This window comes from Cetorhinus maximus, chromosome 5 (assembly GCF_964194155.1).
Source record: "Cetorhinus maximus chromosome 5, sCetMax3.hap1.1, whole genome shotgun sequence".
Taxonomy (NCBI): domain Eukaryota; kingdom Metazoa; phylum Chordata; class Chondrichthyes; order Lamniformes; family Cetorhinidae; genus Cetorhinus; species Cetorhinus maximus.
The window spans coordinates 130988926-131001238 of NC_135883.1; the positions used below are offsets into that span (position 1 = coordinate 130988926).

The 12313-nt window shown below is 40.1% G+C and overlaps 1 protein-coding gene across 1 annotated transcript in view; it reads right to left on the reverse strand.

The window, feature by feature from the left end:
• The window catches only part of ascc3 (activating signal cointegrator 1 complex subunit 3), a 634438-nt gene that overhangs the window by 594771 nt on the left and 27354 nt on the right, over positions 1-12313 (reverse strand). Inside the window, exon 4 of the mRNA XM_078542487.1 lies at positions 5906-6489. Within this exon, the coding sequence (XP_078398613.1) occupies positions 5906-6489 (584 nt within the window). The remainder of the gene's footprint in view (positions 1-5905; positions 6490-12313) is intronic.

The window sequence follows — 12313 nt, forward strand, 5'->3', positions numbered from 1 at the left end:
GGGAAATCACGTTTGACAAACCTACTGGAGTTCTTTGAAGACGTAACTAGCAGAATAGATAAGGGAGAACCAGTGGATGTGGTGTATTTGGAATTTCAGAAAGCTTTTGATAAAGTCCCACATAAGAGGTTAGTGTGTAAAATTAAAGCACATGGGATTGGGAGTAAAATATTGGCATGGACTGAGAATTGGTTAGCAGGCAGGAAACAGAGAGCAGAAATAAATCGGTCCTTTTTGGAGTGGCAGATGGTGACTGGTGGGATACAACAGGGATCGGTGCTTGGGCCCCAGCTATTCACAATATATATCACTGATCTGGAGGAGGGAACCAAATATAATATTTCCAAGTTTGCTGACGGCACGAAACTTGGTGGGATGTGAGCGATGAGGAGGGTGTTAAGAGGCTTCAAGGCGAATTCAAGGCAAGCTTTGGACAGGTTGTGAGTGGGACAAATATATGGCAGATGCAGTATAACGTGGATAAGTGTGAAGTTATTCACTTTAGTAGGAAAAACAGAGTGGTAGAATATTATTTAAATGATAATAGATTGGGAAATATTGATGTACAAAGAGACCTGGATGTTCTTGTACACCAATCACTGAAAGCAAGCAGTTAAGAAGGCAAATGATATGTTGGCCTTCATTGCGAGAGGACTTGAATACAGGAGCAAGGATGTTTTACTGCAGCTATACAGGGCTTCGGTGAGACCACATCTGGAGTAGTGTGTGCAGTTTTGGTCTCCCTACCTAAGAAAGGAGATATGCTATTGAGGGAGTGCAGCAAAGGTTCACCAGGCTGCTTCCTGGAATGGCAGGATTATCATATGAGGAGAGATTAGGTTGACTAGGCCTGTATTCACTGGAGTTTAGAAGAATGAAAGGAGAACTCATTGAAATGTATAAAATTCTGACAGGGATGGAAAGACTGGGTGCAGGGGGGATATTTCCTCTGGCTGGGGTGGGGTCTGGAACAAGAGGTCACAGTCTCAGGAAAACGGGGTAGGCCATTTAGGACTGAGATGAGGAGAAACCTCTTCACTCAGAGGGTAGTAAACCAGTGGAATTCTCAACCACAGAAGTCTGAGAAGGCCAAGTCACTGAATATATATAAGAAGGAAATAGATAGATTTCTGGATTCTAAAGGTGTGAAGAGGGATGGGGAGAGGGCAGGAGTATGGAGTTGAGATAGAGGATCAGCCATGATCACATTGAATGGTGGAGCAGGCTTGAAGGACTGAATGACTTACTCGTGCTCCTATTTGCTATGTTTCTATGTATATTAAAAACTGTAACACTAGCTGCAATATTGTTCAAGAACCACTCATCACCACCCCTGGCCTCAAACAACAGTGATAAGCTAAGAGATTGAAGCCTCAAGAGTTTGATATGGCACAATTTAAAATTACTTTGTAACATTTTTTTTATTCTTTCACAGGATGTGGGTGTCACTGGCAAGGCCAGCATTTGTTGCCCATCCCTAATTGCCCTTGAACTGAACATTTTAGAGGGCAGTTAAGAGTCAATCACATTACTATGGATCTGAAGTCACATATAGGTCAGGCCAGGTAAGGATGGCAGATTTCCTTCCCTAAAGGACATTAGTAAATCAGGTGGGTCTTTACAACAATCAGTGTTGTTTTATGGGCGCCATTACTGAAGCTAGCTTTATATTCCAGATTTTTTTTTTATTGATCAAATTTAAATTCCACCAACTGCCGTGGTGGGATTTGAACCCCTGTTCCAGCGCATTAGGCTGAGTCTCCGGGTTACAAGTCCAGTGACATTACAACTACACCACCATCTCCCCAGGGATGTTTTGTTTGTGTATATTTTGTAACATTTACACCAACACTATCATATATATATATATATATATATATATATCTCACAGCCCTCAGTGTAAAAGCTCAGAGGTAACCATAAGCTGATATAACACATTAATTAGATCTCAATTAGAGTACTGTATACATTATTGGACTCAGATTATGCTACTGTAACTAGGCTTGCCAAAATCTTGGACTGGGAAACCACTTTGTTGAAATCATTTGGAAAGAAGTTTGTAAAAAGAAAACCTTACAACTACAGGTAGGTAAGTAAATATCACAGTTGTATAAATGTCTATTCTTTTTAAATTCATTATCTGTATTTGGGTGTCGTTGGCAAAGCCAGCATTTATTACACACCCTGAATTGCACTGAAAAGGTGGTAGCTTGTCTTCTTTTTGAACTACTCCAGGTTCTTATTCTTTGTGATATGATACAAATGAATGCCTCGCTAGGCCACTTCAGAGGACTATTTAAAGATGGGTTAAAGACTTTGGTTGGGGGTGGTTGGGGGGATTGGGGGGGTTGGGGGGCAGGTATGGCCTTTGGACACTGTGTCTCTGATGGGCCCAACGGAACCCCAAAGGAGATACATTCCACCACACCCCTTGCCCACCACCAGCTCAGCCAGTAAAAACTGCGAGGCTACAGGCTTGGCATGGGCCTCCCTTGCCGCAGATCAATTAGCAGCCAGGGCAGAAATAGGCACATTAGTGGCCAATGGGTCTCAATAGGCCCAAGGGCACCAGATGTCTCTATCAACTCCCGTAAAATGGGAGACGGGACAGAGGCGGGCAGGTAGATGGTGAGCAGACCACGCAATGCATTTTACAAGCCCCTCCTGCCTTCAAACTCACCGGCTGAGACTGTAAAATTCCGCCCAAGGTATGGAAATATATGCCTGAATCTTTTGGTCAGCGTGCGGGGCCCACTCGCCGATGCATAAAATGACACGGGGTGACATCGGCCGTGCGTCCCGACATCACTGCGCATCATTCCGACCCTCAGTTCGGCAGGCGCGCAGTGGAGCTGGCTGTGCACCCGCCAAACTGTCAAAGGCCTATTAAGGCCATTAATTATCTAGTTAAACTGATTCTCAGGGCTGCCCGTCCAACCTTAAGGTTGGCAGGCAGGCGAAGAGCCCAGGCAGCCTTCGCATTTTTCATGGAATCTCATCCATGGGCAGGATGAGGTTTCATGAAGGGTGTATAAATTTAATAAAAATTTTAATTAAAATTCATTGAGACGCTGTCACATGAGGGGAAATGTCTGAATATTTTTTTTTCCTTATTTCAATTTTTCAAAATCAAAGAGATCTCCCTGAAGCAGCTCTGTGCCTCAGGGAGATTTCTGCGCAGATGAGTGCAGGCCCCAACTCTCTCTCCTCTCCCCGCCCGCACAAGGAGTGCTCAGCGCTTCCGGGTGCGCAACACGCTGGGTGGGCCTTAATTGGCCCGCCCATGTAAAATGGCGGCGCGCAGCCAATCGCCCACCCACGCCCGCTCCCGCCTAGCCAGCACGACGGGGAGAAAATTCTTCCCATAGTGTCCTAAACCAGTGTTCCTCATAGTATCTTTTTAAAGAAAACTCTAATTTCCATTACTGCAGTTTAACTGCAGTTGTTTTTGGAGACTATTATAGAGACATGTTTCATACACCTCTATATGGTTTTCAGATGTAAACGTTCATTAAGACACTTACTAGGACCTTTTTTAAACAGGAAAACATGTTCCTTTCTTAGAAACTTAAAATATAAAATCATAGAATGATTACAGCAAAGAAGGAGGTCATCTAACCCTGTACGTCCACGCCGGCTCTCTGCTAGACCAACTCAAGTAGTCCCACTCACCTGCTCTTTCCCCAAACTGCTGCAATTCTTTTTTTCTTTTCAGATAATAATCCAATTCTCTTTTGAAAGCCACGATTGAACCTTCCTCCACCACACACTCGGACAGTGCATTCCAGATCATAACCATTCATTATGTAACCAAGCTTTTCCTTGTGTCACCTTTAGTTCTTTTGCCAATCACTTTATATCTGTACTTTGGTCTTGACCCTTCTGCCAATGGAAATAGTTTCTCCCTATCTTCTTTGTTTAGGCCTCGCAGGATTTTGAACACCTCTATCAAATCTGCTGTCAACCTTCACTGAGGAGAGCAGCCCCAGCTTCTCCAACCTAACCACGGAACTGAGTCTCTCATTCATGGAATCACTCTCGCACATCTTTTCTACACCCGCTCGAAAGCCTTCACATTCTTCCTAATTGTGGTGTCCAAAATTGGATACAATACTCCAGATGAGACTGAACCAATGTTTTATATAGGTTCACCATGACTTCCTTGCTTTTGTACATCATGCTTTTATTTATAAAGCCCCAAAACCCATATGTCTTATTGACCACTTTCTCAACCTCCCCTGCCACCTTCCAACAATTTGTGTAAATAAATCCCTAGATCCTTCGGCTCCTGCGCACCTTTTGGAATCATGGGCAGAATTTTGCCCTTGGCGGGGGTGCTCTGCGGGGGCGGTTGGGAAGCCGAATAACACCTGCAATCAACACCGGACCGTGATTTCACGTGAAACGCGTGCAGCAGCACTGAGCGTTGCCTGTGCCGGGTTGGGGGGGGTGGAAGGACGACAAGCGGGCCAAGCATGAACTTCACGCATGCGCGCAAGTAAGCACTGCATAATCTTCCTGAGGCACACAGCTGCCTCAGGGAGATAAAGAGATATAAAAAAATAAAGAAAATAAAAATGTAATAAAACATGTCCCCTCGTGTGACTCCATCATATGAGCAGGGACATGTTATTAATGAAAAATTAAAGTTTTTATTTTATTTTATTTGCTTCTGGAAACCTCATTTCGCCCATGGATGAAGTTTCCAAAAAAATGTAAAGACCGCTTGGCCTTTTCGCCTGGCCACCAACTGTTAGGTTGGACGGGCAACTAAATATTTAGTTTAATTGATTACTTAATGGCCTTAACAGGCCTTTTAATTGTCGGTAGGTGCGCTGCCGGCTCCCGATCAAACTATCATGCGACTGCGCATTCAGCCAACATCAACGCACGTCATTTCACGCTCGAGCGGGTCGAGCGCGCACCTGCCCGCCGAGTGAAAATTTCTGCCCCATATCTTTTATTTTATATTTCCTCTTTTTGTTCTTCCTACCAAAATATATCACTTCACATTTCTCTACATTACATTTTATCTGCCCATTCCACCACCCTGTCTTTGCCCTCTTGAAGTCTATCACTATGCTCCTCACAGTTCACAATGCTACCCAGTTTTGTGTCATCTTTAAATTTTGAAATTATGCCCTGTACACCCATATGTAGATCATTCATATAGAGCATGAAAAGCAGTGATCCTAACACTGACCCCCGGGAAACTTCACTGCATACCTTCCTCCAGTCCAAAAACAATTGCTCACTTGCTGTTATCTATCACTCGGCCAACTTTGCACCCATGTTACCAGTTTCCCTTTTATTCCTTGGGCTTTGAGTTTGCTAACAAGCCTGTTTTGTGGCACTTTATCAAATGTGTTTTGGAAGTCCACATCAACTACACTATCATTTAAGACAAAGCAGCCCGTTTGACCGACGAACAGTGGCAACAGTGTGCACCATCTACAAGATGCACTGCAGAAACTCACCAAGGCTCCTTAGGCAGCACTTTCTAAACCCACAACCGTTACCATCTAGAAGGATAAGGGCAGCAGGCACATGGGAACACTACCACCTGGAAGTTCCCCTTCAAGCCACTCACCACCCTGACTTGGAAATATATCACCGTTCCTTCATTGTTGCTGGGACAAAATCTTGTAACTCCCTCCCTAACAGCACTGTGGGTGTACCTACGCCACAGGGACCACAGCGGTTCAAGAAGGCAGCTCACCACCACCTTCTCAAGAGCAATTAGAGATGGGCAATAAATGTTGGCCTAGCCAGCGACAGCCACATCCCGTAAATGAATAAAAAAAACCCTCATCAAAAAACATCTTTCAATTCTTCAAGCTACGACTCTATAAGTGGGAAAAACAGCAATACAGTTTACACTATTGAAGCCCTTAGGCTGACTTACCTCATTTTGAAGTTCATCACCACTTTTAGTAGATGCGAGCATCTCAAACAATGTTCCACACAAGTCATCTGTCGTTAGTCTATATGATGACTCTTGTAAGGTTCCAATAATATAGTTTTCAACTGCTTGCCTTAAAAATGAACCATCCACTTTGTTTGAAGATTTCAGATCTGGACTGTCAATTGATCCATTTTTTAAATCTCCTTGATGATTATTTAAATACTTATTGTAATCTAGACTGAAATCCTTTTGGTTGTATGACTCCCAGTTCAAGGGCAATTCTTGTGAAGGTTCCAAAGCAAATGAATCAAATGAGAAATGAATGTTTTTACCAAAGTGTACTTGAGAAAGTTGGCTTGCAGATTCATTTCCACAGACTAATTTCTGTAGTTCTTCTTCACTAAAATTCGAGGCAATTCTATGCACTGCATTACAGGCAGTAGTGGCAGCTGAAGAAGGGAATGGCCCAAACATTTGTTTAACAGCTTTTGTTTCTTCATGTCCAACATGGTCCTTATCATGAAAAGTTCTGAAGAGAAAAACAGCAGCACTTTCAACAGTCTCCTGTTCATGTTCGATGCCAACTGTGAAGAAAATTCAAATTTTTACTTAAACCATTGAAATCTCAGCTGCTATACAGATATCCACTATATACAATTATACTACAAATCAACTAAAAATGTGACAAACCTTCTCCAACTTAGAAAAGTTTTCTTCAAAACCAGAGTTTTATGTTTTATGCAATTAGCTGAAAATCTGATTACAGAAATGTCTATATTGCAGTACAGTGCATTAATCGCTAATTAGTCCTAACATACTGTAAATCCCTAGTGTGTAATGAGGATAAATGCCATTGTAAAATTACATGGTATAGTATAGATTTTTCAGCATCGCCCAAACAAGCAAGAGTTCCAAGATCTGCCAACTTTATTTTCAGTTCCTTGATAGTGCACATCAGTTGAGAAAAAATGCAGCCTCGAAACTTCAAGCTTTGGGCAGATCAAAAATCTGGCCATGTCACTGCCATGTGCGCACAAGTTTTAAAAAAAGATTGTTTTGAATATATAATATTGAAACCTGCTTAAAAAGGCAATTCAGGGTGAAAGGATCTGCACAACAAGAAAATAAGGCATTATTAAACCTATAAACAGCAACTTTATTACATTCCAAATGCTAACTTGGTCAACAGCATAATTATTTGCAAGCTTCGCCATTGTGAACCAGATCTACATGTAGACAACAAGCCAGCTCCAATCTCAACTGTACACTTCGAAAAGTCATCCAAATCCTTGCATTAAAAAAGTATTCAACGTCACATTTCTGATCCAGGAAAAATGTACTCAAATTAAGACTTATAAAGGATCATGACTGGTTACAGTCAAAGTCCAACTGAGAATCCGTGTTAACTGTAAATTACTATTTATGAAAGTCCTGGTCATTTTAATGTGTATTTTAGAAATGATTTTTTGTTATTGCAGGGCCTTCACATTTAAAAGCATGGGGTGAAAATATCTATGCTTTTTAATTGGGCAAATTATGAATGTTAAAAATGGCTTTTTTTCTGCACTAACCCAAGATAAGAATAAATTGACTTGAATACTCTTTATAGAATTTATTGCATTTAGCATACGCTAGCTTTAATGCTCATATCATGTTGGATTTGGTTGCCCTTACCAATATAGAATAGAACACATTACAAGCAAAGAAAAATACACTACCCACAAAGCATTAACCCTCCCAAAGCAGCACATCCAACATCCTCAAAATTGCTGTAACATTACAAGGGTTATACCATGTAATGAAAAACAATTTTCTCAGATGAAGAGCCTTGGGGTACATGAAAGATCTGATAATTATGTCATGATCAAAGAAAGGCTAAAAGTAAAGACGATCTTCGGTAGCAGGCTGCACTGTTACAAAGTGATCTCTTCATCCTTCAGAGGAGCTAAACATTCTTCCTCTTACCCATTTCTATAAACATTACAAACAAAAGAAAACACGTCAAGTTTAATCCACTTTCCAATAGCTAAAGCTCCAATCTGTATTGCTTTTGCCATAAAACTAGTTTGTATTCTAAATTCGCTGTAGCAAATCAATATCAAAGCTCTCAAAATTGCTAATGACCTAAAATGTGTTGTAGCCTACTTTGCAATATCAGAATAAATTTTCATAATGCACAGTTCAGCACAGAGGGCACATTGAATACACTTCCTACAACAAACCATTTTCATAAACTCTGTTCCAGAAATACAAGTCATGTTTGCCTTTTTGATAATGTAGAACAAGAGCAGATTTTATGTTTTAGTACATTTCCAGTTTAAACATAATATCCACTTTCAAATTATAACCTGACTGTCACAGCCTCAAACGAAAGTTTTTGTCAGAAATTTAATGGAGGTTGACGCTAATTAAAAGCAACACCATATCATTTCTCTTGTTCAAATTTGGTACATGTAAATGTTTAAGTCAGTAAATTTTCCCTCACCAAAGTATTGCCTCATGAGCAAAGATAATGGGGAAGGTCACAAAACTACCAATGAACCACAAGGGCGCTACAAATGTTAGTACCAAATAAAAACTAAAATGAAAGCACCATGCTTACATACAAAAATTGAGCCAAAAGAATTTTTTAAAAGGCAATTTAAACCATATGGTCTACAGTCCATCTTTACTCAATGACAACTGAACAAATTCACTGCCAATGACAAAACAAAGAGAACTTATGCTTAAGTATGTGTCAATCCTCAACTAAACAATTCATAAAGATAAGAAATAAAACCAGGAGTGAACCATTCAGCCCCTCGAGCCTGCTTCGCCATTGAATAAGGTCATGACTGATCTTCGTGTGTTTCAATTTCCACGTTGCCATCTAACCCTGATGACCTTTGATTCCCTCTGCCTTAAAAATATATGCAAAAATGCTAGGGAAAAATACATTACATTCCATGATTCTGCTCCCTGAAAGTGGCAAAAAAATGTTCCTTTTGCAAATTCTGTCATTAGTGAACCCAACATTAAAATTGGGTTATTAGCTTAAGCGTCATTGTTACTCAAATTGTCATGTGTGAGCAAGCCATTGAAAGCAAGCCCATGTTAGTCAGGGCTTACTTCTGAAGGTGCATGGTGAATGCTCAAATGAATAATGCCCACAATATATTACTGCCAACTTGGTCATACAATTAATAACTGCATTTTTATTTAATTCTCCAAAATACAAAACCTAAATCACAACAAGTCCACCAACCAATTATCTTACATATATTTGTACAAACTTTCCACTATTTACTTTAAATAGGTGATAAGATACAAATAGCTTTTACTACTTTAACTTTATTGTATTGATAATCTGCCGTTGTAAAGGAAAACGGCCACTCCAGTTTGCTCAGTAGCTAAGTCCTGCTTCAGAATGAGGGACAATTCTTTCTCTTGCCCCAAACCGTTTCTCTACTGCTATTCAGTTAGGTACCTAATTATGTTTTGAACAGTGCAAATGACTTAGTATTAAAATGACAGGCTTGGCTCAGTGACAGCACTTTGGCCGCTGAGCATATAATCTAGGGTGCCATTTCAGTGCATTGCTGATAGAATGTTGTACTTTAGATGAAGTGCTAATTCGAGGTCCCATGTGCCTTCTCAGGTGAACATGAAAAGTTCCAGGGTACTACTTGAAGAAGGGCACACAGCTCTTCCACTAATTTGGCCAATATTCACCCCTCAATCAACATCACTAAAACAGATTATCTGGGGGCTTTGTATGATTAAGGATGAAGCTTTTCCCCAAATTAAATTCTGCACATGGCCTCTTCAGCTCGTATCCTGAGTCCACGATTCTAGTTTGCAAATCTAATCAATTCTTGTGTAAGAATACTGTAAAATTCCCTTTATATAAGAGTCCCATTTGATCTCCAACCTCTCTCCTGTGATCGAAAATCTGGAATCAACTTTGGTGCTTTTACTGTATGTGTAACACTTGTCATGAAGCTATTAATGTATATAATATTTTGGAAAATATTTTCTTTTAAAATAGAGATTTAGTCTGCGAGCCTATCTTAATTAGATTAAAGACAGCTAGTTTGGGTGCTTTGATATGTACTAGTTTTGATACGTAAGGGGGATGTGATGCATTTGCAGTTTTTGAATACAGCATTCAAGAGGTGGGGTGAAAACTTGACTCCTATCTAGCAGATACCAAGCCATGTGTTTATATTACGAATAAAATTGGTACTATGAAAGGGGTTTCATTGTTAAAAGGTGGAGTTCAAAGAGGCTGGTGAGACAATGAGAATTTGATTTCAATCAATCAGTGGTGGTAGGTATAACTTCAGTAGTTTTCAGGTGTGCAGACAGAGGCAATGTGAGATCAAAAGGCATCTGCAAGCCTCCAACTGGCTCCACAGTGAAAAGAACCTTATTTTGAATTCGTAAGGTGAAAATGCTTTGCCTAGTGTTTGGTTAAGTCTATGTTGCTGTTGCCTTAATGGAGATTAGTTTGGGAATTTGTTAAAAGTTATGATAGTAGTAATTTGTAGCCATATATTTTAACCTGTGTAAATTAATAAAATGTTTAATTTAGTTTAATGTAAAGCCTCGAGAACTAGTGGTCTGATTCCTGAGTTTAGAGTCGCATCTCAAACATAACACTTAAAATTATTGGTTATGACAGTTGTTTAAAGTTTCCCTCTGTGATTTTTTAAATAACTCCGCTTTACCAACTGCATTGGTCATAACATATTCTACAGGTATTATTAATTCAGCTGACACAAGTTGTTACATATGGTGCCAACGAATCTTAAAAGCATATTGCATCACTGAACAAATATTGTATCAATCTTCTTCTAAATCCATTTCATATGCATTTGCAACTTCTGTCTTACAATGCAACACTTCCAGTATGCAATCACAGAATCACAGAATTTTAACAGCACAGAAGGATGCCATTCAGCCCATCATGTCTGCACTGGCTCTCCAAATGAGCATTGTGACTTAGTGCCATTGCCCTGCCTTTTCCCCGTACCACTGGACATTGTTTCTATTTAAATAATCATCTAATTATTTGTTGCTGTTGCCTTAATGGAGATTAGTTTGGGAATTGCCTCAATTGAACCTGCCTCCACCACACTTCCAGGCAATACATTCCAGATCCGAACCACTCATGTGAAAAAGTTTTTTCTCACGTCACATTTACTTCTTTTGTAAATCACTTTAAATCTGTACCCTCTCATTCTTGATCCTTTTACGGGCGGGAACAGCTTCTCCCTATCTACTCTGTTCAGCCGCCTCATGATTTTGAGCATCTCTGTCAAATCTCCTCTTAGCCTTCTTCTCCCCAAGGACAACAGTCCCAACCTCTCCAATCTATCCTCATAACTTGAGTTTCTCATCCCTGGAACCATTCTTGTAAACCTCTTCTGCACTCTCTTCAATGTGTTCACATTCTTCCCATAATGTGGTGCCCAGAACTGTACACAACACTCCAGCTGAGGTCTAACGAGTGTCTTATATAAATTCAGCATAAGCTCCTTGCTCTTGTACTCTATGTCGCTATTAATAAAGCCCAGGATACTATATGCTTTATTAACTGCCCTCTCCACCTGTCCTGCCACCTTCAATGATCTATGCACATATACACCCTGTCTTTTTGCTCCTGCACCCCTTTCAAAATTTCACCCCATTTTTTATATTGTCTGTCCATGTTCTTCCTATCAAAATGCATCATCTCACACTTCTCCGCATTGAACTTCATCTACCACCTATTGCCCACTCCACCAACTTGTCTATGTCCTTTTAACGTTCTACACTGTCCTCCTCACAGTTTACAACACTCCCAAGCTTCATATCATCTGCAAACTTTGAAATTGTCCCCTGCACACCAAGATCTAGAATATTAATATATATCAGGAAAAGCAATACCGATCCCTGGGGAACTTTATATCAATATTTAGTCATCCCAACTTCCTAACAATGTACTCTTTAAAATCACACTTGCTATTTTTAACATAAAATTCATCTCCCTACATTTCTCAATATTGAACCTCCTTAATATCTGTAGATTGGAACAGAAAAAAAGAGTAGGGAGGTAAATCTAAACTACTTCAGATTGCGGAGAGGAGTAAACAGGCAGTGAGTTTTAAATCTGGGGGTTGAATTTAAATCTACAAATTTGATAAGATCCTACCTAGATGAGTGATATAGTCCATTATTTATTCAACCATCATATGCATAGTTTATCATAGTCATACAAAGGTTGGAGATGGAATTTCTGACCATTTGTATTTTATGACCATCTTGAAGCTCAAGCTATTGAAACACATACTCTGATCTAACTGGACCAGGGAAGACAGGGCAATGAGAATGGAACATGAAGAGGCTGCCACAAAAGAGGTGCTAGAGATGCTACATGAATAGCTT